Source organism: Podarcis vaucheri (genome assembly GCF_965113315.1).
Source record: "Podarcis vaucheri genome assembly, chromosome: 3".
Classification (NCBI taxonomy): Eukaryota; Metazoa; Chordata; class Lepidosauria; order Squamata; family Lacertidae; genus Podarcis; species Podarcis vaucheri.
This window is the reverse complement of record NC_138761.1, coordinates 116,961,971-116,989,648: the sequence shown is the minus strand read 5'-3', so window position 1 is coordinate 116,989,648 and position 27,678 is coordinate 116,961,971. Positions and strand designations below refer to the sequence as shown.

At 43.3% G+C, this 27,678-nt stretch overlaps 1 protein-coding gene across 2 annotated transcripts; it reads right to left on the bottom strand.

Annotated features, from left to right (window-relative positions):
* On the bottom strand, positions 1 to 25,283 carry TMX4 (thioredoxin related transmembrane protein 4). 2 transcript variants are annotated; one of them, XM_082216499.1, is made up of 10 exons: positions 25,036 to 25,283; positions 18,990 to 19,105; positions 16,165 to 16,210; positions 14,436 to 14,564; positions 11,682 to 11,727; positions 8,965 to 9,066; positions 5,560 to 5,617; positions 2,828 to 4,793; positions 1,676 to 2,724; positions 1 to 1,252 (listed from the first exon to the last, which is right to left on the bottom strand). In XM_082216499.1, the coding sequence occupies exons 1-8, from the start codon at positions 25,266 to 25,268 to the stop codon at positions 4,540 to 4,542; spliced, it is 984 nt and encodes a 327-aa protein (XP_082072625.1). In that variant the 5' UTR covers positions 25,269 to 25,283; the 3' UTR covers positions 1 to 1,252; positions 1,676 to 2,724; positions 2,828 to 4,539. The 2 variants fall into 2 exon arrangements, with proteins under 2 accessions (XP_082072625.1, XP_082072624.1); XM_082216498.1 differs by having other exon boundaries at positions 1,676 to 4,793.
* Between the last annotated feature and the right edge of the window lie 2,395 nt (positions 25,284 to 27,678).

The following is a 27,678-nucleotide window of genomic DNA, read 5'->3' as shown; positions in this document are numbered from 1 at the left end:
TGTAATAAATATTTTTTATATAGCGAGTAAGGAAATAAACAGTAACATTTTTAGTATATATATTTTTGCATAAAAATCATGTCAAACTAAACTAACCGTTTCGACTAAACAATCAGAAGCACAAAAATAATATTGCCTTTCTTCAGAATGATTTGCTTTAAACTTGAGATTCATTTGCTTGGCCCGATACCAATTAATCCCTCTATTTACTGAAAACTTGGCATCCATGCAACCCTTTGGACCATAGTGCATTTATTTATACATAGTAGTTTATGTGACCATCGGTTTCAACACTTCATTCTTGCACATGTTGAAAAAGGGTATTTCAATAGCATCCTTTGGGATATATGTGTCATAAACTAACTTAAGCAATTTTCTCCGTAAAATCCCCTACCCCATATCTGCATCCCTACAGCAAACTTTCTAGGATAAACCAGCAGAGTTGGAAAACCTGATCAACAGAGTTCTAAATTGCCAATTCCATATCTAATACTGCAACATGAGGATGAATCCTAAGTATGGAAGTGACAAATATAAAGTGGTACCTTGGTTCTGAAACGCCTTGGTTCCCAAACGCCAAAACCCCTGAAGTGTTTCGGTATTGGGATGTTTTTCGGAAGCCGAACGTCCAATGCAGCTGTCGGCTATTGTTTCCGGGGCACCGGCACCAATGAGAAGCTGTGCCTTGGTTTTCGGACATTTCAGAAGTCAAACGGACTTCCAGAACAGATTAAGTCTGGCACTTGTGTTTTTGCTATTTATTTTGTGTTTTTGTTTTTGAGGCTTTTTCAGTTAATTTGTTTTTGTGACTGTGTGGAACCCAGTTAAGCAACTGATTGATTGATTGTGTGACAGTGGAAATGGATAAAAGCCCCCCATCGAAACAATGACTATCATCATTACAGGTAAGAAGAATTTTTTTAAAAATTTTTTATCATCTACAATTCTGTCTTATTTATTTTATAGTACAGTACATTGATTATCGCTTTCATTTTATGCATCAATGGTCTCGTTGGATAGCAAAATTCATGTTAAATTGCTGTTTTAGGGGTTACTTTTAAAAGTCTGGAAGAGATTAATCCGTTTTGCATTACTTTCTATGGGAAAGCACGTCTTGGTTTTGGAACGCTTGAGTTTTGGAACACACTTCCGGAATGGATTAAGTTTGAGAACCAAGGAACCACTGTACCGCATTGATGATTGTCTTGTTAAGAGACCATGATAATTTAATTCCAAACCAGTTTACTTGGAACTAAGTCTCACTGAATTCAACAGAATAAAAAAATTCATTCCAGTAGCACCTTAAAGACCAACTAAGTTAGTTCTTGGTATGAGCTTTCGTGTGCATGCACACTTCTTCAGATACACTGAAACAGAAGTTGCCAGATCCTTCTATATAGTGAGAAGGTGGGGAGGGGTATTACTCAGAAGGGTGGTGGGAATGGGAGATTGGCAGATAGCTGAGATGAGCCTGTTGACGACTCTTAACGACTGCAGTAGGTCTTACAGGAAAAGGCAAGGGGTGAGAAGGTGAGAAATGGCCTAGTCATGTATAATGAGACAAGAATCCAATGTCCCTGTTCAGACCCGGTCTCTCCATGGTTTTAAGTTGGTCTTTAAGGTGCTACTGGAAGGATTTTTTTTTATTTTGACTATGGCAGACCAACACGGCTACCTATCTGTAACTGAATTCAACAGAGTTTACCTTCAAATACGCAAGCTTAGAATTGCAAGCTTGGTGTAGTTTCTCCTGAGAGCGCCTAACAAAAAAAATGCCAGTATTGCTTTGCGTGTTTAGGTAAACTACACTTATTTAGAAATTATGTGCATGAAGTGACCTTCTGAAACATGAAAATGCTATTAAATAATAAAATGCTGCACATACATAATTAGTTGAGATTGTAATTATGACAGACTCTACCTGTAACAACGCAACAACAATCAATTAGCTATGGTCTAGCTGTCTTTCATGGGAACATGGAGAGGTCAACTTCTAATGCTTTAATCTCATGTACCTGAAAAATAAGCCACACGGCTAAGGCATTGTACAAGGATGGTTTCAGAATCAAATCAAGAAGCGTGACCATGTTATTTCTTTTGCTACTTTAATTGCATGAAAAGTGCACTTGGTGCACAACTGAACCCTTCCCAAGACGTTTAAATTTAGACTTCTCAATTACACATCATTTTAATTGGTTCTGTTAAGCTTTTCTGGTCGCATCATCTCAGATTATCAGTATTTTTGCTATATGTTAAATGTGCACATTAAAGCAATTCTAGCAATTTACCCAGCACCTAGTAGTTTTAAAACTTAATGCGTTTTATGCACTTGAGTCGATCTGGCTTATGTTCAGGACAACTTGGATTTGAGCAATGCTGTCAAGATGCAACTAGAATTTTGACCTCAGCATGTTTTGAACTGACACAGCACAGGGTTTCTGAAGATGCCATAGCTTAATACACACATGGTTGGCCTTTGGAACTCAAGATGGGTTGGGCTGCAAATCTCATCATCCCTGAGGCTGTGCTGGCTACAGGTAATAGTTCTGGTCTAACCAACACAACAAGGAGGTCCACCTGTTCCCCGCTCCTGATTTAGTGCAATGAAGGACTTTAATTCAAGGTGCTCTATTGGCAAGAGCCACAGGATGGGCATTGTGACACTATGTATGCTTGTTACTGTTAGTTTAAACCTACCACTTAGTTACTAGAGAGGTAGTTAACCTGTGGCCCTCCATATGTTGTCTGGAGTCCAACTCCCATCAGCTCCTATAGGTAAGATGGGAGTTGTAGTCCAACAATATCCTGAGAGCCACAGGTTAGCCACCCTTGGTGTAACAGAATGATCTCTTGCCATGTCAGCTGATCGTATCCAGCAATTAGCTGCCATTCATTCTCTGCTCTGCATTCCTTATTCTCTTAGCCTAGCCATCCAATTATGCTGCCACTAAATTGCTTTTGTTTCACCCTGTAAGCTTAATTCACTCCAATGCATTGCAGAGAGCATTTAGGTAGGGTGACAACAGTCACGGCTACACTGAAGCTATATTTACACAGCTATACTACACTGATCAATATATGGGATGTATGAAGTCAGTAAACATTCTTAAACACTTAGAAACAAACCGCTGTTCATTAAATAAATCAACTGAAATCATTAAGGCTGTTTCTTTCAGCATTATGTTTAAGCGGTTGCTGCAATCTAAACCTTTTTAAATCAAATGACTATTTTGGTCATCAAGAATAAGTGATCATCTGCAAGTCACTTCAGGTATCATCCATTCTTTTAAACTAAGCAATGTTTTCTAATTCTGCATCTTCCTTGCGCTGGAATGCATTTTAGGTATCAACATAATCAAAGTCACATTGAGTAACCTGGAGAGCCTCATATATGGTCAGAGAACTAGGAAGCAAATTCACCTTACAGACAAGTGTTTGGGCAACCCACATGGAAGCCTGATACACTAACAACAAGAAACAGATAGTGCATATTTTTAAAATGCTTTTTCTAGACAAGTCAGCACATCCAAAATAAAATTTGTAGGTTTATAAACTTACACTATTTGTGGCACTGGGAGCTGTGCTGTTTACATGTTGCAGATGTGCACTAGGCAACTGCAAGTACCGTATTTTTCCGTGTATAAGATGCCCCATTTTGGGGGACTCAAAATTAAGAAAATGGGGGGAGATTGTCAAGACTTGTTTTTTGGGTGGGGTTGCTGAAAAATGCTCACCCAACTCAACACCGATTAAAATAAAAAGCGACGCAAAAGCTGCCAATCACCCGCCCAATTGACGCAGGGGTAGCTAATTGACAACAGCCCTTGACACGCCCACAAATCAATTGCCCAATAGCTGTTGACAATCTCCTGCTCGCGACTGCAACCAATTGCCCGTCCCCCCTCTGCACTATCCATGAATAAGACAACCCCAAATTTTTAATATAATTTCTTAATAAAAAATCCTCGTCTTATACACAGAAAAATATGGTAAGCACCTCCGATGTGTTCTTGTATGCAATCTATGCATTCAACCACTTCAAAAATAATGGTGTACTGCATGTATATGAAAGCGAATTCTTCACTGATAATAATGGAAGCTGCCTTATATCTAACGAGGAACTACTATAGGGTTTTAACAGAAAGCTTTGAATTACATGGCTGACTAGCTTGTGCCAACAAAGACCAAAGCATGCCTTAGATTAACTAAAATCTGTAAGCACATACTACTGAAACACAAAAATTGTATCTGTGTACAGTGTGCCTTGCCTAGCCAAAAGTTAACACCTCTCATCGACACCATCCCTGCATCTAGTACAAAATCAAAGTTACGTGATTGTCATGGCTTCAATCTGAACATTAAAAAAGTATCTTCCACAAATTACTGGCCCTAAAGACAATGACAGCAAGCAGCCTTCCGACACAAAGCACGGATTTAGCTGTAACAGTTTACAGGTCAAGCGTTTGGCTTCAGCTGCAATCAAGGATGGTCCCCGATGCTTCTTTGGTCCAGATAAAAGTACATACACAGCTAATTGCACTATAGTCCATCAGCCTCCCCCTGGTTTTTACGTTGCCTTAGAGAGCTTTGCTCCACTTTGTCAGGTGCACAGTGCTCAGAGTCATTTTCAGTCTCGGATCCTTCAACTGCAGAGTCCTCCGAAGAGTTTCCCTGAGACTCATCTTCCTCATCTTCTCCATCAGACAAACCTTTTTCTGCAACTGGTTCTTCGGCTATATGCTCTACTGTCTCCTGTTGCTCCTCTGTTTTATCATCACTGCGGTCCACCAAGTCTGTTGGCAGGAAGAATTGAGAAAAAAAACCCTGATATACATTATGTTAAAGTTGCTGTTACACTTAAAATCTTCAAAAGCCTCCATCTGGTGGCTCTCCTATATTCTGTCATTCTTCTTATGTTTGCTGTAAAGAAGCAGACTACATGTATTTGCTAATGGGATTACATGTTAACTGCATCAGCTTGTATCAAGGCCTTCTGGGAAACGATATATAACAAACTGAAAAAGGTACAGTTTCAGGTTAAGTACGGACCTCCGGAACAAATTAAGTACTTAACCTGAGGTACCACTGTAATGTCTTTTTAAAATGCAGATTATTAATGTGCCACAGATCTTGAATATCCCAATTGCCCAAGCAAACTATTTACCTTCAACTCCACTCTATTTTTATAAATGCACACACTTCTTCATACTTGGTTAGGAAGACCCATTACACATTTCCAGTGTCACCAGCCCAATAGCTGTTCTCATGCTGCTTACAGTACTTGAAAAACATTGCACCAATTTGGAAAAGGACTCATCTCTTCACAGGCCCAATGTCACTTGCTTAATATAATTAACTGGTATCCCACAATTCAAGTACTATTCAAACCTTCATATCAAAACCTGGCCGTGTCAACTCCTTTAACACTTGTATACAGAAATCTGATCACTTTACATGGACAGCTGAAAACATTACATTTTAGGTTATCTATCTTTAATTAATGATGCAGTTTGCCTTGCAAAATTGTACACTGAGCTTAGTTTTTTATTACATGCTTACCAGAATCTTCCAATTCGGGCTTAGGTGGGAAAATGCAGTCTGTAAGTAAAACCAGTATCTGAAGGAAAGGAAAAAGTATTACAAAGGCAACCCACAAGATCTCCAGCCATAACCAGGTTTCTTCATGTCTGAATGCTATTCTTTAAGAAGTTGTTGGAGTTTTACCATTCACCTCTATCTAAGTGCTACATATCCACAGAGGTGCAATGGCTGCATCTTTAGCACACTTGTAATTTAATTTTATAAGGGATGCAGGTGGCGCTGTGAGTTAAACCACAGAGCCTAGGATTTGCTGATCAGAAGGTTGGCAGTTCGAATCATAGAATCATAGAATTGGAAGAGACCACAAGGGCCATCGAGTCCAACCCCCTGCCAAGCAGGAAACACCATCAGAGCACTCCTGACATATGGTTGTCAAGCCTCTGCTTAAAGACCTCCAAAGTAGGAGACTCCACCACACTCCTTGGCAGCAAATTCCACTGTCAAACAGCTCTTACTGTCAGGAAGTTCTTCCTAATGTTTAGGTGGAATCTTCTTTCTTGTAGTTTGGATCCATTGCTCCGTGTCCGCTTCTCTGGAGCAGCAGAAAACAACCTTTCTCCCTCCTCTATGTGACATCCTTTTATATATTTGAACATGGCTATCATATCACCCCTTAACCTCCTCTTCTCCAGGCTAAACATGCCCAACTCCCTTAGCCGTTCCTCATAAGGCATCGTTTCCAGGCCTTTGACCATTTTGGTTGCCCTCCTCTGGACACGTTCCAATTTGTCAGTGTCCTTCTTGAATTGTGGTGCCCAGAACTGGACACAGTACTCCAGGTGAGGTCTGACCAGAGCAGAATACAGTGGCACTATTACTTCCCTTGATCTAGATGCTATACTCCTATTGATGCAGCCCAGAATTGCATTGGCTTTTTTAGCTGCCGCGTCACACTGTTGGCTCATGTCAAGTTTGTGGTCAACCAAGACTCCTAGATCCTTTTCACATGTACTGCTCTCAATCCCCGCGACGGGGTAAGCTCCTGTTGCTCGGTCCCTGCTCCTGCCAACCTAGCAGTTCGAAAGCACGTCAAAGTGGAAGTAGATAAATAGGTACCGCTCCGGCGGGAAGGTAAACGGCATTTCAGTGCGCTGCTCTGGTTTCTCCAGAAGCCGCTTAGTCATGCTGGCCACATGACCCGGATGCTGTATGCCGGCTCCCTTGGCCAATAAAGCGAGATGAGCGCCGCAACCCCAGAGTCGTCCATGACTGGACCTAATGGTCAAGGGTCCCTTTACCTTTAATTTAATTTTATTCAGTTGCTGGGGGAAACCATGAGCACAACTGACAATTATGCACATTATACTGTGCTGTTGCTTGCCCTTATGAGCATGACATTTTCAACTGCATACAGATTGGGATGCTCTGTTTGAACAAGCTTCCATCAAATTGCCGGTGTTACAAGAATGAGCCATGATGAGCCCTAGGCTCACATGACCTCCACCCTTTTGCATGCAACGGGAGGTGATCTAAAGCATTCCCCTTAAATTGTTCCATTTTTTGCTGGGTTTTAACAACTCCAGGTGCATCAGCAAAAATTAGATACAAACCAAGCTTACCCAAATCCCTACATATTAAAAATGCAAAAGTTCTACTAATTTTAGCCTTCATGCGCCTTACTTCTGCAACAGAAGAAGAACATTAACATTTGTGAAAGCATTTTATGGTATCCTCTAGAGAGGAAAAGTGGGGGTTTTACAGGAATGAAGCAACATAACATTAAATCAGGTACATATGACAAGGACCACAGGAAATAAGGAGAAATGATTCATAGTAAGTGGAATGACTTATTCTAATGTGCAACTCACAAATCAATTCCTGCAGACTACTCCTGTAGAAAAAGTTTCCACAGGCAGAGTAAGCTGCCTCCTTCCAACTTCGCCCTCAACCTCATGGAAGATGGCAAGCAAAGGTAAAGTAAAAAGGTAAAGGACCCCTGGACGGTTAAGTCTAGCCCAGGCTTCCTCAACCTCAGCCCTCCAGATGTTTTTGGCCTACAACTCCCATGATCCCTAGCTAGCAGGACCAGTGGTCAGGGATTATGGGAATTGTAGTCTCAAAACATCTGGAGGGCCGAGGTTGAGGAAGCCTGGTCTAGCCAAAGGCGAATATGAGGTTGTGGCACTCATCTCGCTTTCAGGCCAAGGGATCCAGCGTTTGTCCATAGACAGCTTTCCAGGTCATGTGGCCACATGACTAAACCGCTTCTGGTGCAACGGGACACCGTGACGGAAACCAGAGCTCATGGAAACGCCGTTTACCTTCCCACCGCAGTGGTACCTATTTATCTACAATGCAATGGTGTGCTGTCGAACTGCTAGGTTGGCAGGAACTGGGACAGAGCAACAGGAGCTCACCCCATCGTGGGGATTCAAACCGCCGACCTTCTGATTGGCAAGCCCAAGAGGCTCAGTGGTCTAGACCACAGCACCACCCGCATCCCTGATAAGATGGCAGACAGAGCAATGCAGAGGGTATGGCTCGCAGTGTGTTTGTCCCTTGCTCTCGTGTAGCATTTAGAGGCAAGCATCCGTCTGGCATCAAGAGCAAACTTCCCTAGGGAGTTTCTAAGTAGGAATGTGGCAGTACAGTCAATCCTAGTGGTGCACCAATCAACTCTTCAGTGCTGTCAGCAAGCCCTACTTGCCAAGGAACAATGAGGAGTGCACACTCCTTACTGTTCCTTTGCAGCCACATCTTCCATTGCCCCACCCAATGTCACATATGACTTCAGGTGTGGGGCAGGTGGGCCTGGCTTAGGGGAAATGGCTTCATGGGCCAAACTGACCCCCGCTGTACCCAACTTGGCCTGCAAGCTGGAGGGTGCCCAAGCCCCCTTGAACTCTCCTGAAAGGCTACACTTTGCTTTAAAATGGTAGGCTGAATAATTTGCAATCCTATGCATGCTTATTTGGGAAATAGTCTGACTCGTTTTTTAGGGGGGAAATGAACACAGGATTCAGTTGTTAGATGTCAATTTAAGGTGTTCTAGCCTGGAGTTTGCCCATTTTGTTTCAGGGACAGCACATGGGGAAAGTGTGTCAAAACTGTCTCAAGCCTGTATCTGCGCTTGATCTTCTGACATTTCTTGTGACAAGGACCAAGTGCATGGAATCGGCCTTTCTCTTACTCCCCTAATGAACTGAGGATCTCTTCTTCCTCTCTAGTAAAGTGTCAGTATTCTAGACCTCATGTATCTTCCACAATTCTTATTTGAATGGTAGGATGGAAGGTGAACCGTAACACTTAAAAATCACAAATGGCTAAGCCCACTACAAACTTCCAGGTTGATGTGACTGCTATATTATCTACAGTAAAGACTGCCTACAATTCTGTTTAATAGTATATATAAAAAAATCTTACCAAGCCCAGGATTAGACCAATCAATAAAGTGGCCAATATGAAGACTGCGTAAGAACCCCAAACGTGAATTCCAAGAGTGACTGTTAAGTAGTTGTGGATTTGCTATAAAAGGAGACAAACAAACAGCTTAAAATAAAAGTGGAATTTTAGTACTGGACATGACATTCAGACAAATCAATTGATCGTCTTTACTTTCAAAAAAATCCTTAGTCACTAACCAAAAGAGAAAACAAATTCTTACTAGTCTGAAGCAGTTTCAAATGAGTTGCACACAGTCTGAACATCCATTGAAAACTAATATTTGCTAGGATGACTGCAAAGTAATGTCATTTTGGCATTTCTGTGATGCAAAGCCTATATACTTTGCAGACAGAGTGGAAAACCAGTTCTTTTAGACCAGAAATACAAATTGGGACTCAGATTATATGCAAATCTATTCTTTTTTCTTCTGGGTCTTTAGTCTTTTGTCTCCCTAACGAGGCTTTTTGATTTTTTAAGTAATCCCTGAGGACTTCATTCCCCCCAATTCATCATTAACAATTAATATCAATCAATATCAAGCTGACCATCTCCATCCTAAGAAACAATCTGAAGTAGCAATTCATGTGGTTACAGAACACATTTGTAGAATTCCACATTCCCTCTAACTTAAAGCGGTTTAAATGCTATCTCACAGACAACAGGAAACATAATAGTATCAATACAGCTGGTGTTAGTATTCATCATCTTACTCAATATACAAATGTGCAGCTTATAGGTAAAATGCTTCCTTACACCTCATCTGTTGTACTATGGTCCAACCGTTCAACACCAACTGGAAAACAAGCTGATCTAAACCCTGAATTTGCATGCAAGCGCCATCACAGTTACAATTTGCCAGAAAATTAATCTGACCGTAGGCAGGCCAGAATGATGTAGTGGTAGATTTCTCTATCGCCTCAGAAAGCAGTGACAAGCTCTGCACTTATTATAATTATAATTTCATGCCATGCAATTTTGCCTTCGGGCCTGTCTAAAAATGTCACATGGTTTACATTCCACAGATAAGAATAGAAACCATATATATTTACTGATATTTCCCATATTATGTTTTGGATGGATGGCAAGACTTCTTTCACAAAAACAGCTATCACAATGAAGTCATCTGAATAAGCATTTCTGCTTGCTGGGGGGGGGGGGGATCATGACCATGTTTTCCGTTGCAACTTTAATAGTACAAAGAATTCTAAATTTAAACCCCAGGAGGCAGTGGAAGACAGGAGTGCCTGGCGTGCTCTGATTCATAGGGTCACGAAGAGTCGGACATGACTAAACAACTAAGCAACAACAACATGCAGTAAAACATACATTGTGCGTGGAAGTACAGTTAGCAGGTCTAGCAAAACCATGCAGTCCAAGTCCATGCTGCTCAGATATAAATTTTACTATTGTTATCATACAGACTTAACACATCTCTGCTGCCGAGGCTTTAAGGATGGCTCACATTAGCAGACAACCTGTGCTGAAACCTACTTGTGTAACAAGACTTCCCTTTATTCTCCCAAATCTGTGGAGGGGTTACAAGGGCAGGGCTGGAAGGAGAGGACAGGAGAGGAAAGGCATTTTTTTCCCCACTCGTGGATTGACATAACTGGCTATACCCACATTTTTTAACTTACCGTATTTTTCCGTGTATAACATGCCCCCATATATAAGATACCCCCTATTTTGGGGGACTCAAAATTAAGAAATTGGGAGGAGATTGCCCCCATGTATAAGACTACCCCCCTTTCTAAAGATATTTTTTTAGTAAAAAAAAAACCTATTCATACACGGAAAAGTATGGTAAATAATAAAACCTAAGCTACTCTATCTGGATGGACAGCTGCTGTGTTAATTTGCATGGTTTATTTTCTATTTTTTTGCAGCATTGTCATCAACAACAACATCAACACTCCAGTCTTCCTTTCTCAGAGTGCAACATGATAAAATGTAATACAGCAATAATATTATTTTAAAAAATAACAACTCAACAAGCAGCTAAAACAGCAAAAGATAAACAACAGTCTCTGTAGTAAATTCTTGCCTACATTATCTACCAAGAGCCTGGAAAAACAGGCATGCCTTTAATTTCCACCTAAAACCTAACTATGTCAGGACTACCCATGTCTCCCCGTGATTGTTTCTTACAGCGCTGTTAGCCTTCCTGGGAACATAAACTTACACTGAAGGTCACGATATAAATTATGAAAATAAATGCAGTTTGGTAAAAAATTAAAGCCAGTTACAAAATAGTTAATGTCACTGCACACTGTAATTATCAGAGTGGAAATTGTACTTCTTGCTTTTTTAAAAAAAGCCTCTTGCAGCATATTCTGGTGACTAGAATTTAAGCATGCAATATGGTAAGTAAGAGTCCTTTCCAAGGGTTTGCTTGTGACAGCCTCATAATTTTCCCATTCCAACAGCTAGTGTTAATTACTAGAGTACAGACATCCTGATATGATAACCCGCCACCGTTTTGAAACTTACTATATAGCTGAAATAAAGTAAATCAACCAACAGCGTATGAACTGAGTTCTGAAAAGCACAAAAGCTTCTCCACGAGATACAGAGCTAACCTCACATTTCATTAGCATTAATCATGGGGTTATACCATTAGTTTCATGACAATGCCATTGACAATGCATTGTGCAAGCTACTTATGATATAGAATTAATTGGGGAATATTTACTCACCCTGATCCATGCAGATAAATGGAAGAGTCCTGCCATTCCATGCATCCTAATAAAGAACAAACATCCGGTTTATACCAATGTCAATGGATAAAGCACGACAAATTAAGTATTCTTGCATGTTCTATGTCACATCCTTCTTGATCTGCACAAATCTTTGACCATCTACACCATAATTTAACAGTGTAGTAGGGGATAATGACAGAAATTATGTGTTTTGACCATTATAAGAGCTAGGCCCCCTTCATGGATCACTGCCTTGCCATGGCAAAGGGGCTTGAATAACTCAGAGAAGCTATGAGCTATGCCGCGCAAGGCCACCCAAGATGGACAGGTCATAGTGGAGAGTTTTGACCAAACGTGAGCCAACTGGAGGAGGAACCGGCAAGCCACTCCAGTATCCCTGCCAAGAAAACTCCATAGACAAAAACAACAGGCATATAAAAGTTATGATGCTGGAAGATGAGCCCCTCAGGTTCATCTTCTTTTCTTGGAAGAAAAGCAATGACAAACCTAGACAGCATCTTAAAAAGCAGAGACATCACCTTGCCAACAAAGGTCCGTATAGTTAAAGCTATGGTTTTCCCAGTAGTGATGTACGGAAGTGAGAGCTGGACCATCAAGAAGGCTGATCGCCAAAGAATTGATGCTTTTGAATTATGGTGCTGGAGGAGACTCTTGAGAGTCCCATGGACTGCAAGAAGATCAAACCTCTCCATTCTGAAGGAAATCAGCCCTGAGTGCTCACTGGAAGGACAGATCGTGAAGCTGAGGCTCCAATACTTTGGCCACCTCATGAGAAGAGAAGACTCCCTGGAAAAGACCCTGATGCTGGGAAAGATGGAGGGCACAAGGAGAAGGGGACGACAGAGGACGAGATGGTTGGACAGTGTTCTCGAAGCTACCAGCATGTGTTTGGCCAAACTGTGGGAGGCAGTGGAAGACAGGAGTGCCTGGTGTGCTCTGGTCCATGGGGTCACGAAGAGTTGGACACGACTAAACGACTAAACAACAACAACAACAAGAGCTAGGTGATGTGCTCTAAAGACAGTCATTTGACTGTATGTAATAGTTCATAGATCACTGTAGAAGGTTCTTACCATCCTATGACAGTTTCGCGCAAAGAGTTAAACATATTTTCACAGAGAAGCGGCCGGTTTCTCAGCTCTTACATAAAAACTGCTACAACGGTGCCTCATTACTCAATTGTGCTCTACTGTGCTTCATATTTTATCATTACCATTTTATCACCATATTTTATCTACATTGGGTCTCACTACCCAAAATTAATACACTTAAAGGTAGTAAAAGAATTTTGGGAAATGATATATAATGAATTGAAAAAAATGTTTAAAATAACTTTTTCTAAAAAACCTGAAGGCTTTCTTTTAGGAATTCTAGGTGCCAAAATCCCAATGGAGCAAAAAAGATTATGTATGCGACCACAGCTGTGCGGATGTTACTGGCCCAGAGATGGAAAGAAGATAAAGTCCTGGCTACATAAAATGGCAGATGGATTATGCCGAAAAGGCAAAAATGACTGGAAGAATCAGAAATCAGGAAGACCAAAATTTTAATAAGGAATGGGGGAAAATTATAATTTATTTTAAATACCATTGTAACAGTTAAAATTGATAGCAGGAGTGGAATAGCACTTGTAGTTTAATGGTGAATTTTAAATATAATGGAGATGTAAAACATTTGGATTATAATAAAAGATGCAGCAGAAAATAATTAACAATAGGAGCCACAAAGGGGAGGAGGCGAGTCCAGGGGATTCTTTGACATCTTGTTTTTAAGATGTATGTTGAATATCTGATTGTAAAACTTTAATTTGAAAAACCAAATGAATAAATTTATTAAAAATAATATTAATCCACTTAGTTGCTACAAGCACATGGCTACTGTCCGATCAGCAAGTGAACGTTCAAATCACTCATTCCATGACATCTAGAACAATTACCTCTTTTCTGATGTCACAAGGGCGGCACATTCCCTACCAGTGAGTGGTAGCCAATGATATGGGCTGGTAAAATACACACCACAGAAAGTCACCCTAAATGTTAAGGAGCTAAACCATGGGTAGGCAAACTAAGGCCCAGGGGCTGGATCCGGCCCAATCGCATTCTAAATCCGGCCTGCGGACAGTCTGGGAATCAGTATGTTTTTACATGAGTAAAATGTGTCCTTTTATTTAAAATGCATATCTGGGTTATTTGTGGTGCTACCTGGTGTTTTTACATGAGTAGAATGTGTGCTTTTATTTAAAATGCATCTCTGGGTTATTTGTGGGGCATAGGAATTCGTTTATTTTTTCTCCTTCAAAATATAGTCCGGCCCCCCACAAGGTCTGAGGGACAGTGGATCGGCCCCCCCACTGAAAAAATCTGCTGACCCCTGATTTAAACCATGGGTAGGCAAACTAAGGCCTGGGGGCTGGATCCGGCCCAATCGCCTTCTAAATCTGGCCTGCGGAGGGTCTGGGAATCAGAATGTTTCTACATGCGTAGAATGTGTCCTTTTATTTAAAATGCATCTCTGGGTTATTTATGGGGCATAGGAATTTGTTTATCCCCCCCCAAAAAAAAATATAGTCCGCCCCCCCACAAGGTCTGAGGGACAGTGGACCGGCCCTCTGCTGAAAAGGTTTGCTGGCCCCTGAGTTAGAATAATTAAAGCTAGTTTTCAACTCCCCCACCCCTGCAAAAATATATAAAGATGCAATTTCAACAAGACAAAGTGCTGTAACGCAATTACGTGATAGATGAGGGGGACTTCCATCCAGCCACAGGTTCTACAGCTTCCCACTTTCTCTCCAGGATATAGGTTTCTAAATCCTCCAGCGTCCTCAAGCCACGGTATCTTCGAAACACTCCATCCTTTGCGCTGAAAACAAAAACAGGTATAATAGTATAATTATGGCGCCGCACCTAAAACCAAAACACACAGAAGGAGCCATTGTTGCCCACCTTCCACACATGGAAATGAATCTCGTGGCAGTCATAGAATCATAGAATCATAGAGTTGGAAGAGACCACAAGGGCCATCGAGTCCAACCCCCTGCCAAGCAGGAAACACCATCAGAGCACTCCTGACATATGGTGGTCAAGCCTCTGCTTAAAGACCTCCAAAGAAGGAGACTCCACCACACTCCTTGGCAGCAAATTCCACTGTCGAACAGCTCTTCAATCAAAGGCCAACAACCACACCTTGGGGCCCCCTCTCACTGCCCATGTAAACCAACAAACGTACAGAAGAAAACCTACCCAATTGATGCTGACATAAAAACCTCACACATATAGCAAGTTGGAAAAACACGGGGGGGGGGGGGGGAATAGTGTGCAAATTTATCACCCACTCTCTCCTTCTACCTCTGGATATCATATTATCTTACATTGAAAGTAACCAAAAGACTTTATAATCTGATAAAAAAGAGAGAGAGATTGCATGTTCTTTTGTAGTTCATGAAAATCTTTAATAAAAATCATTTTTTGAAGAAGGAGGAGGAACTATTGTGTCGCTTCATCTGCAGTGTTAATAGAAGTTGCTGCAGGGAGAATCATTTGTGGTCCCTCATTGTAGCACAGTGAATTCAGTGCTGCCTCATCTTCACATAGCTACTTTATTTAAAGGGATTCTTGTTTTATCTGCACCAGGAACTGTGGAGAGAACAGTGCACCTTTGAACCTGAAAAACCTTTAATTCCAACACACCCAGAGCCTCAGCTATAGTTCCAATGAGGAAATGATAATGATAATAATAATAATTTATATATACCTCACCCTCCCCGGCCAAGACCGGGCTCAGGGCAGCTAACACTGAATATAAATACATTAAAAATAAAAGAGTTGATCAAAATATAAGTTAGAATACAGTTTAAAATGCAGCTTACAATGCAGCCTCGTTTTAGTGGTAGCCTATAGATCAAAGCCAAAAGGGGAGAAAACGTCAAATATTCACCGGGGCCAACTATCCATGCTGGTCCTACATGGGTCAGCAAAAAGAGCCGAGGGAAAATTTATATACAAAATCCCATATAAGGGGTTCCATCCAAAAAAATAAAATAAAAAATGAGAGGTGGGTTTAGACTGAGTCCAGCCCAGAGGCCAGGCGGAACAGCTCCATCTTGCAGGCCCTGCGGAAAGGTGTCAAATCCCGCAGGGCCCTGATCTCTTGCAGTAGGGCATTCCACCAGGCCGGGGCAGAGCTGAAAAGGCCCTGGCCCTGGCTGAGGCCAATCTAACCTCCTTGGGGCTCAGGACTTCCAAAGTGTTGTTATTTATGGACCTTAAGGTCCTCCGCGGGGCATACCAGGAGATAGTTGCTACATTCTCCAGAACACCAACAGTTGGCCCACGTTTTTCAATGTCCTCTGTTGTTCTGCTTATCCTCACAATATCCCAAACCCCCAAAACTGGCACAGACAGATACTGTCTTCCAATAGCAAACAGTTGCCATTTTCAGAGAAATGAAATGAGATACTTACTGGTAAATAGTGGGGAGTGTCGTAACGAAGAAGCGACCGCTTACGCCTAAGGAAGTAAAAAAGTATTTTCAGTAGTTTCCCCCCAGGACATTATTTTGCTTTCCTAAACACAGTCGTATAACAAACCAAATTAATACTGTCACTTTACGCTGTGTGTGAAACTGGTCCCCAAAAATAGTTGTCCATTTCGGTTTCCAGCCTGCGGATGATTGAGCATAACTACTGTTTAGTACATCAATACTGTAACACGGGGACGCGGGTGGCGCTGTGGGTTAAACCACAGAGCCTAGGACTTGCCGATCAGAAGGTCGGCAGTTCGAATCCCCGCAACGGGGTGAGTTCCCGTTGCTCGGTCCCTGCTCCTGCCAACCTAGCAGTTCGAAAGCACGTCAAAATGCAAGTAGATAAATAGGTACTGCTCTGGCGGGAAGGTAAACGGCGTTTCCGTGCGCTGCTCTGGTTCGCCAGAAGCGGTTTAGTCATGCTGGCCACATGACCTGGAAGCTGTACGCCGGCTCCCTCGGCCTGTAAAGCGAGATGAGCGCCGCAACCCTGTTGGACTATAATGCAACTTAAATAGAAAACTGTCTTGAGAAAGATTTTTTCCTGTAAAAGCATTTTATTTTAAAAATTCAATTTAAATCAAAAAAATCTGATTTAAAATTTTAAAAATCTGGTTAGAGTCAATCAGTACATTATAGATTTGTATGGGCTGACTTAAAGCAGGCCACACAGATTGCTATTAAACTGAGCGACAGCAATTGCCTTCCAAAGGAGGGGTGGAACTATAGCTGCAGCTACTGCACATCTGGTTTTATCTCTACAACAAACGGAACAACAAATCTCATAAACAAACGGAACAAAAAACTAATAATTAGTGACATGAAGTGGAATGGCTGAAAATGTTAATCACCATCACCCAGGGAGGAGCAACAAGTGAAGTTGGAGCATGAATAACCAATCACTGAATTAAATGCAAAGATGTTATCAGTATGTGTTTTTGTGAGCTACCTGCAGCAGCATGTATGGCTAAGGGAAAAGACAGGCACACCCAGCAAGAACTTTTGCTAATCAAAACTCTTTTAGCTTCTCTTGAAATTCATACTGATTTTTTGCCCAAGCCTCAAAACCTCACTTATAATTAGGTGACAACTCCTACTTTTCAGATTCAATTATTTCCTCATTTTAATGGATAATTTTTAAGATGTCCTCCAGCAAAACCCTGAACATCCTCTAGTTAGCATGCATAAAAGCACTGCTAACTTTAAGTGAGCAGATGAGCAGTAGCACAACTCAGGTCAAGGGTAGAAAATTTACATAAAGGGTTCCCAGACCTCTTGCCATCTGGGGCAAATTGAATACATCAAAGAACACCGTGTTCCAGCTCGTCCAGCCAAACGCTCAAGTTAACTTGTAGTTAAGTTATCATATTCCCACAATAGCAGCAATGTTCCAGTACAGACTTAAAATATGTCTAGTTAATAATGCATGCAGTAGTACAGAGTTGGGGACCTGGCTGCTTCCCCCAACCGCAGCATGCCACTTTGGACAGTTGGATGGGGGCCTGCCCACCTGTCAATCACGACACTGCTTTGAGGCCAGATGACCAGTTTGTCCTTTGCAATATGGCTGCAAAAGAAAAGCCAAGTCAAGAAAGCCTATCAAATCATCGCTGGTGAATTTAAGCCTGCAAAAGTTCTCCGTGCATCAATTGCCATTGCACATTCAAAAGGGCACTTTAAGGTTCATGATTGCATATTTGCAGTTGCATCTCTATCTGCCCCAGTCTAATTTGTCAACGCCTAAATGATATTGAGTGTCAGAACAACTGGGCCACAATATGGAAATTTAGCCCATGGTGTGGCCATTTTCTGTCCTCCCAATTTGACTCTCTGGCACCCTATCTGTAAAGGTAAAGGGACCCCTGACCATTAGGTCCAGTCGCGGACGTCTCTGGGGTTGTGGTGCTCATCTTGCTTTACTGGCCGAGGGAGCCGGCGTACAGCTTCCGGATCATGTGACCAGCATGACTAAGCCGCTTCTGGCGAACCAGAGCAGTGCACGGAAACGCCATTTACCTTCCCGCCGGAGCGGTACCTATTTATCTACTTGCACTTGACATGCTTTCGAACTGCTAGGTTGGCAAATATAAACACGCATGACTGAATGTATTGCCCTCGGCTGTACATGAGGGACGATTCCAACAGATGCCACACGAAAAATGCTTATGTCCCTGCGGAGATGGCAGTACCGAATCAGTGGCACATGCCCTCCTGGTGTGCACTCTTTACAAAGACCTGAGGAATGAGATTACCACCCCTCTTTTATTGTCCATTCTGGGTCGCCCAACCACTGTCACAGTGTCCTTTCTCCTGGCAGATCAAGAGGAACAGATGACAGCAAAGGTTGCAAGGTTTTTAGCTGGAGCAATCAGAACAAAGTCCACTATTTGACGGCTGATTCAGGACCCTAAACTGTGTTTTATATAAGCGACTTTTTATTTTGTTCTGTGTATATCACAGTGTTCTTTTGTTATGGCCAATGGCTGACGCAAAGAAAGTTTCATTCATTCATTCTATTGGCCCCACCTATGACAAAAAAAGCAGCTGTGGTTTGGGAGAAATACGCTCCCAGGCCAGATGGGAACCCATGTCTGCAGCTACAGGTTTGCCACACTGACTGAAGAAGTAACGTCTAGAATTTGACAGCAAATGCTGGATTTTCAGTTCCATAAATTGACAATGCATAAGGAATACCCTATTGAAAACAAGCATGTAAATATATTTGTATTAAAGTTCCCCACTAAAAAGATAATTTTGGCTTACCTGGTTCTTGAGTGACATCCACCTTGCCCACACTGAGTTCATGGTCTTTGCTGTTTTCTGCAAAAGCCTCCCATGCCGATTCCATCTCTTGACAAGCGGGACACCAAGGGGCATAGCTAAGGAAAGTGACAACATGATTTAATGATTGCACACATTTCCATATCTGGAAAGTCTGCAATGTATCACCAATGGGAAATTCCCTGAGGAATATCAGTCACAGGCAGAGAACAATTTAGGCACGCCCAATGTGTGCGCTACATCACACCAAACCTGGAAGTGGCCCGAAAACATCACAAAAATGCCACAAAACGAGATGGAGTGTGGTGTTTCAAATATATGCGATCTCACTTAAACGCACAGTGCTTTGGAACATAACCCCCGCGTAAATTTGGAGCAGTCTGTATATTTCCGCCACATTACTCCAGACTACGTTACTGTCATGTTTGCTGCCTTTAAAAATAGTCCTAAAACTGCCACCTGGCACAAAATGCTTCCTGGCACTAGAAGCAAGAAAGCAAGCAATTCCAGTCTTGTATCACCTGAATGGATTGCCCATTTGTTTCCTGGCCTGTTTCAAAGCCCTGGTGTTTGCCTTTAATGGCTTTAGACCAGGCCACCTCAGAAATAATCCCATAAGAACCTGGCTGGCCTTTTAGGCTCAGCTGTGGTGTCCATTCATATAAGACTGGCACAAAGGGGGGCAATGTGTGACCCTCCAGCTGTTGCTGGACCATCATCACTGACCCATCTCCCATCATCACTGACCATTGGCCAGGCTGGGGCTGATGGGAATTGAGTCTAACAACATCCAGAGGTTCCCCAGCCTGAAAAAACGAGATCCCACAGGCAGGCACAAGAACAGGGCCATCTCATTGGTGGCAGCAAGACTGCAAATCTCCCTCTTGATGAATATACACTTGGAGCCCTATTTGCCCATCTTCAGACTGTTAGCAGCTGCCTCTCACATATCAAAAGCTATCTATTGGATTTTTTAAACTAAGTTGCTGTATTCTAATTGTTTCCACTGCGGCTGAATCTAGTGTACATAAGAGAACGATAGTTAGAATTCTTGTTTTGGTGTAATGTAAGCCACTTTGTCTTGACAGAAGAAACGTATATGGTAAGCAAACTACACAAGCTAAACTAAACAAACAGAAACATAACTTTCTCTGCCTTCTTTCTCTACACGCACTCCCCATGCAGTTCTTGGAATTTCCAAAAAATAAAGGATGGGAAATTTATTTCTAGGTCATTGTATCGGCATCCAAGACAACTGACTATTTCTATGATGATGACCCATGGCCTGGGCTCTCTTCCAGACCCAAAATGTCAACACTTGTTTCAGACGCTATTATTATTATTAGTTTCTACTGATTTATTGGTTTGTTTGTTGCTTGTATAGGATATTTTGTTTTTCAATGTTTGGTGTTTATATAGTATGTATCTGGGGCCAAGTGGGCTGCTGGGTGACGTGAGCACGACCAAATCCTCATATGCTCAGTAATGTACAGTTGGATAATACATGATGGGCTGCTGGTAGGGTAAGGTGAAACAAGACCTGGGAAATAAATGTATGAAAGAGCATGCATGCTCTCAGCTACACATTGCCAGAATACAGATCAGTGGCATCCACATACACACCTGCAACGTGCTTTGCTGCAGACGTACATTCTGTGAGCTCTAGCAAGGAGGGTTTCTACTTTGAAGCAAATTATTGAGAAAGTGTGTGAGTGAGAACACACGCTTATGAATTGCTACAGTCTCGCCTGGATTGACCTTCAACCATAGTTACCATTGTGTATCAACAGAAGCAACACTGATTTGGTAGGAGTACCATTGTGGGAGGCAAGCTGAACTGGCAAATTCATGTCTTTTAGACTGTAACCCTGAATGCTGAGAATGTCTTTGTTATTGATCTTTGAGAAACCTTTCGGCCAAAGAGCATGCCAAAGATTCCTTTGACTGAAAAAGAATTTGAGAATAAATAGTGGGCTCCCAATTTTAACCTTTCAGCTTAAGGATATTAATGTCGCCCTGAAAATTTTTAATGAGCAAAGCTATCCCCCTGCTGCACCAATACATCACCATTTTGCAATTCTTCCTTTACATTCATTGAATTAGACAGTTCCCACCTCCAAATTCCTCTTCTTCAGTATATATCCCACCAAAATTGCTAACATCTGAAGCTCCCTACCCATGCAGAAAGTGTCAGGATAATATGCTGCTGGACAGAGGCCAATGTTAATGTCCCCTTAAGGCCAACTATTCTGTTATAATATAATAAAATAAATAAATAAAGAACATGCCTGTCAATATCCTCTTTGTGTACAAAGTAAACTAACATGAGTTCAAGTTTACCAAAGGATTTACTGCTATTTAATACCAGCGTTTGTGTTGCACACACTTTCTAGGAACTGTCCATCTAGGAATAAAGACAAATTTAGAGGACAACTGCAGCAAACTTTGGATTCCAAACTACAGCCGCTTTCAGTGCCTTAAAAACTGGTATACAAAAATATAACTCTGGGCAGTCTAACTAGATTCAGTTCATAGATCCTGATCCAAGCAGGAACACCATAAAGGGGCCATATCCTCTTTATACTCATAAAACACATTTCTTCAGATGTGGTTGTCATTTCTTTGCTAGAAAACAGCTAAGTTCTTGAACGTGTAGCTTCTAACACAGTATTTTATTTTTTTTTGCTTTTAAACTGTAGTAGATCCCTCTCTTGAATTGCTATTATTCAATTTATCTTTTTTTAAAAAAAAATTTAAAAATCAACGGGAGCTGTAAGCAGATTGTCAGTCTTCCAGTTTCTGACAAGTGGTTTTACAACACTTCAGCAGTTTCCATACACATTAGATTCCATCCTATGAAGGCCTAAAATTTGCAAAAGGAAGCTCTGCTCGAGTTACCAGCTGCCATGTTAACAAACATCCTCTAGAAAATGTGTATGCAAATGGTTCAGCTGAAACATTTTTTAAGCTGTCTATTGCTCTCTTTTTATTTTTATTTTTAAAAAGTTATCTATGCCTGCATGGCCTAAACTAAGCCTTCTGTGTCCCAGTCAGATATACACAATGACCAGTTATAGCACAGATCTCTTAAAGCAGCAATCTCTGCCATAAATTCATAAAGTAAGTGGCCATTTGCAGACCCGCCTTTCTTCGTCCGTCTAACCTCTAATCTGCAATACAGAGATATAGTTATTTACTTTACAAAGTTGGCAGAATGACTACAGAAGCTCTACATACAGTTACACCCTAAATGCAAAGAAAAAGAGAGAGAATGTGGAGATCAATGGTTTCTACTCACAGTAGCAGAGGCAGAATATGCCTTTGACTACTCATGACTGGGGAGCAAATGGGGGTGGGGAGTGCTGTTTCTTTCATGTCCAGGGGTTTCCCATAAGCAACTGGATGTCACAGTGGGAAACAGGGATGCTAGATTAGTTGGACCATTGGCCCGACCCAATGGGGCTCTTCTGTAAATTCCTAAAAAGGTGTCTCCTTTTTCAATACGCCTCCAACCAACCTACCAAGGCAAGAGAAAAGCTGTGCCGCATTATTAGGTAGCTAAGAAGCTATGGGAGACGCAGGTGGCGCTGTGGTCTAAACCACAGAGCTTAGGACTTGCTGCTCAGAAGGTCGGCAGTTCGAATCCCCGTGACGGGGTGAGCTCCCGTTGCTCGGTCCCAGTTCCTGCCAACCTAGCAGTTCGAAAGCATGTCAAAGTGCAAGTAGATAAATAGGTAGCGCTCCGGCGGGAAGGTAAACGGCGTTTCTGTGCGCTGCTCTGGTTCGCCAGAAGTGGCTTAGTCATGCTGGCCACATGACCCGGAAGCTGTACGCCGGCTCCCTTGGCCAACAAAGCAAGATGAGCGCCGCAACCCCAGAGTCGTCTGTGACTGGACCTAACAGTCAGGGGTCCCTTTACCTTTACCTTCAAGAAGCTATGGGTGGGATTTGACATCCCTAAAATTAAAAAAGCCATGGGCATACACATCTCTAAATGCCATGAAGATTCATAGGCAGGACTGGCCTAATACATTGAGCACCTGTGGCAATTGATCCCCCACAAAAGAGCACCCTCCCCAACAGGGAAGAAGGAGCGAGTGAAGATTTACATCAGGAACACAGGCGGGATGGTGAGATTGAAATTGGGAATTGCTGTCCCTGTGGATGCTACTGTCCTGAGGCCATCACCTCACCTGGCCTCCTGAGTGGGCCAGCCCTGAGATGGGTGCACAGGTAAGAAACGCAAGCCATCCCACCAGGTGAGAGGGATGTTGCCTGATAATCAGTGACCAGCAAACAGAACAAGACCAACAATGCACCATAAAAAACCCTGGAAGGGCAGGATGTGAGGAACATTTGAGGGAGTTACCTGTGTTTACCCTTGAAAAGAGGTGAGATAGGATAGCCATCTTCTAGTATCTAAAGGGCTGTCACATAGAGGATGCAGCAAGTTTGCTTACTCCTGCTCTGGAAGCTAGGGCCTGAACCCATGGATTTACAAGAACGGAGACTCCGATTCAACATCAGGAATAATTTTCTGACAGTAAACGCTGTTCGACGGTGGCAAGGACCCCCTTACAACTCTACAATTCTATGACTCTAAGTTGGACACCTCTTAGAACCCTAGAACTGTAGAGCTGGAAGGGATGAAAAAGGATCACCTAGCCCAGCGATGTCCAACCGGTTGACCACAATCAACAGATAGATCCCAGAGGGATCTTGGTCAATTGTGGTATCCTAATCAACCATGGGATTAAAAGCCCCACCCCCACACTCTGTCCCTAAAGGTAAAGGGACCCTTGACCATTAGGTCCAGTCGTGGCCGACTCTGGGGTTGCGGCGCTCATCTCGCTTTATTGGCCAAGAGAGCTGGCATACAGCTTCCGGGTCATGTGGCCAGCATGACTAAGCCGCTTCTGGTGAACCAGAGCAGTGCACGGAAACACTGTTTACCTTCCCGCCCAAGCAATACCTATTTATCTACTTGCACTTTTTGAGGTCCTTTCGAACTGCTAGGTTGGCAGGAGCAGGGACCGAGCAATGGGAGCTCACCCCGTTGCGGGGATTCGAACCGCCAACCTTCTGATCGGCAAGTCCTAGGCTCTGTGGTTTAAGCCACAGCGCCACCAGCGGTATCCTAATCAACCATGGTATTAAAAGCCCCGCCCCCACACTCTGTCCCTATGTAGCGTCAATAGGGTGATCTGTTTTAGTTTGCTTCCCCCCCCAAAAGCTCAAAATCCTCCCTCCTTCAATCCACCCACCCCACCCCCCTCCCTCCAGTGACAATGGGTAGATCACTGCCAGTTTTTTTATACACTACTGGGAGTAGATTGCAGTCTCTTGGGAGTTGGACGTATCCGATCTAGCCCAACCCTCTGCAATGCAAGAATATGTAGCCATCCCATACAGGGATCAGAACCTGCAACTTTGCCGTTATTAGCACCACGCTCCAACCCACTGAGCTATCGAGGCTGACTTGTCGGGACGGATTCCACAGTTTTCTTCTTTTAATCCCCAGCAGCCAAACAAGAAAACTATGAACCTTTGTGCCCACGCCACCTAAAGGAAAATGACCTTAACTGTATTGCAGAAGACAATCAGAGAGTCTGAATCAACTCCAGAAGAAGGGTCTAGTATGGTTTTGAATCGCATGCGGGCCGGCATCTTAAGAGCCCTGCAGGGCAGTGGGGAGCGGGCTGGACTAGATGACCTGCTGCGGTCCCTCCCATTCCACCAGGTATAAATTTAATCAATGTTTTTTTAAAAAAAAAATGTGCCCGTTGAAGGCCAAAGGAGCCAGAGGGAGGGAGCCTCCAAACTGCCACCCACCAGGGTCCAGCTTCCTCCATTGAGATCCTGAGCAATTCTGAGACCAGCCTGCTTGGTGGTGTCCCCGCCCTGCCCTTCCTGGAAGCTTTGGACTACAACTCCCAGCAGCCCCGGAGGGCCGCGCACGCGCAGGGGCCGACGGGAGTCGTAGTCCGAGAGCCCCCGGAGAGCCGCAAGCGACGCCGCCGCGACTCACAATTGGACCATCCACTGGCCTTGCAGCAGGACGCTCCAGTTGGACCCGCTCAGCTCCCTCACTGGCCGCCCCGCCGCGCCGGGGTCCTGCGAAGCCGAGGCGACGGCGGCGACGGCGGCCGCCAACGCTACCAAGGCCGGAGCGGCCGCCGCCGCTGCTCTCCTTCCCGCCGTCCCGTCCCAGCCAGAGCGGCTGCGGCGAGAGCCGAGCGACTGAGGGAAAGCCGCCGCCATCTTGGGAGCAATCAAACCGCCGCCAAAAAAAACCCAAAACCCCGTAGAGTTCCGCGCTCCAGCGACGCAGTCCCCCTTCCGGTTGCCATTGGGCGGCCTCCGCCATGTGCGGGGAAGCGAGTGGCGGAAGTGCCTATTCGTGCGATGCGCTTGGAGTGAGGGGGGAAAAAGGGGCTTGAAGAGCAGCGCGCCTCTCCTCTCTCTTTGTGAGGACCAGGCTCCTGCGCAATTAACTGCGAAGATCTAGCCCGGCATGGTTTTTTTTGGACGGTGGTATATAGGACCGTCGGCTGCGCATGGGTACCGGACGTCTCGGCGTTTGCGTGACCTTGGTGGCAGGCGGGGCTTCCGTGCTGTTACCCAATGCTTTCTTCCTTTTAATTTGATTTTATTTGCATTTTCAAGAATAGAGAGCGTCTTTAGTCCCCTCCCCGTGTCCCATTTGCAACTTCGTGCCAAATACATGATGTCTACATATGACTTCCCTTCCAGCCTTTTCCTGGTTCCTTTGCTTTTCTGCTAGTCCCTGTAATCCGCATCTTTTCAGTCATCCAATTCGTCATCTATTAAAAACTCTTATGTGTTTCAACTCGTCTGGATTTGTCATCTATTCCAAACTTATCTATTTCAACTCTTCTGGATTTCTTCGAGACCTGCTAAGCTATGTATTTGACTATATTGGTTCTTAATATATTCAATAAACATTATCCATTCCTCCTTGTATATTCCTCCTCATCTTCGTTTTCTCTTATCCTGTTCATCAGACCAGCCAGTTCAGCATGTTGTTGTTTAGTCGTTTAGTCGTGTCCGACTCTTCGTGACCCCATGGACCAGAGCACGCTAGGCACTCCTGTCTTCCACTGCCTCCCGCAGTTTGGTCAAACTCAATGCTGGTAGCTTCAAGAACACTGTCCAACCATCTCGTCCTCCGTCGTCCCCTTCTCCTTGTGCCCTCAGTCTTTCCCAGCATCAGGGTCTTTTCCAGGGAGTCTTCTCTTCTCATGAGGTGGCCAAAGTATTGGAGCCTCAGCTTCACGATCTGTCCTTCCAGTGAGCACTCAGGGCTGATTTCCTTAAGAATGGATAGGTTTGATCTTCTTGCAGTCCATGGGACTCTCAAGAGTCTCCTCCAGCACCAGAATTCAAAAGCATCAATTATTCGGCGATTAGCCTTCTTTATGGTCCAGCTCTCACTTTCATACATCACTACTGGGAAAACCATAGCTTTAACTATATGGACCTTTGTTGGCAAGGTCATGGCTCTGCTTTTTAAGATGCTGTCTAGGTTTGTCATTGCTTTTCTCCCAAGAAACAGGCGTCTTTTAATTTCGTGACTGCTGCAGTGATCATGGAGACCAAGAAAGTAAAATCTCTCACTGCCTCCATTTCTTCCCCTTCTATTTGCCAGGAGGTGATGGGCCCAGTGGCCATGATCTTCGTTTTTTTGATGTTGAGCTTCACAGCATATTTTGTGCTCTCCTCTTTCACCCTCTTTAAAAGGTTCTTTAATTCCTCCTCACTTTCTGCCATCAAGGTTGTGTCATCTGCATATCTGAGGTTGTTGATATTTCCTCTGGCAATCCTAATTCCAGCTTCAAATTCCTTCAGCCCAACCTTTTGCATCATGAATTCTGCATATAAGTTTAATATGTAGACATGATGTCTACATATGCCATATGACTTCCCTTCCAGCCTTTTCCTGGTTCTTTGCTTTTCTGATAGTCCGCATAATCTGCATCTTTTCAATAATCCAATTTGTCATCTATTAAAAACTCTTATGTGTTTCAACTCGTCTGGATTTCTACGAGACCTGCTAAGCTGTGTATCTGTCTATATTGGTTCTTAATATATTCAATAAACATTATCCATTCATAGAATCATAGAGTTGGAAGAGACCACAAGGGCCATCGAGTCCAACCCCCTGCCAAGCAGGAAACACCACCAGAGCACTCCTGACATATGGTTGTCAAGCCTCTGCTTAAAGACCTCCAAAGCAGGAGACTCCACCACACTCCTGGGCAGCAAATTCCACTGTCAAACAGCTCTTACTGTCAGGAAGTTCTTCCTAATGTTTAGGTGGAATCTTCTTTCTTGTAGTTTGGATCCATTGCTCCGTGTCCACTTCTCTGGAGCAGCAGAAAACAACCTTTCTCCCTCCTCTATATGACATCCTTTTATATATTTGAACATGACTATCATATCACCCCTTAACCTCCTCTTCTCCAGGCTAAACATGCCCAGCTCCCTTAGCCGTTCCTCATAAGGCATCGTTTCCAGGCCTTTGACCATTTTGGTTGCCCTCCTCCGGACACGTTCCAGTTTGTCAGTGTCCTTGAACTGTGGTGCCCAGAGCTGGACACAGTACTCCAGGTGAGGTCTGACCAGAGCAGAATACAGTGGCACTATTACT

Coding starts and splice junctions, on each gene's coding strand:
- TMX4 (XM_082216498.1), bottom strand. CDS start 25,268: ATGGCGGCGGCTTTCCCTCAGTCGCTCGGCTCTCGCCGCAGCCGCTCT. Junction 16,211..18,989: donor GGATGTCACTCAAGAACCAG/GTAAGCCAAAAT, acceptor TTACTTCCTTAG/GCGTAAGCGGTCGCTTCTTC. Junction 11,728..14,435: donor AAGTCCCCCTCATCTATCAC/GTAATTGCGTTA, acceptor GTTCTTTATTAG/GATGCATGGAATGGCAGGAC.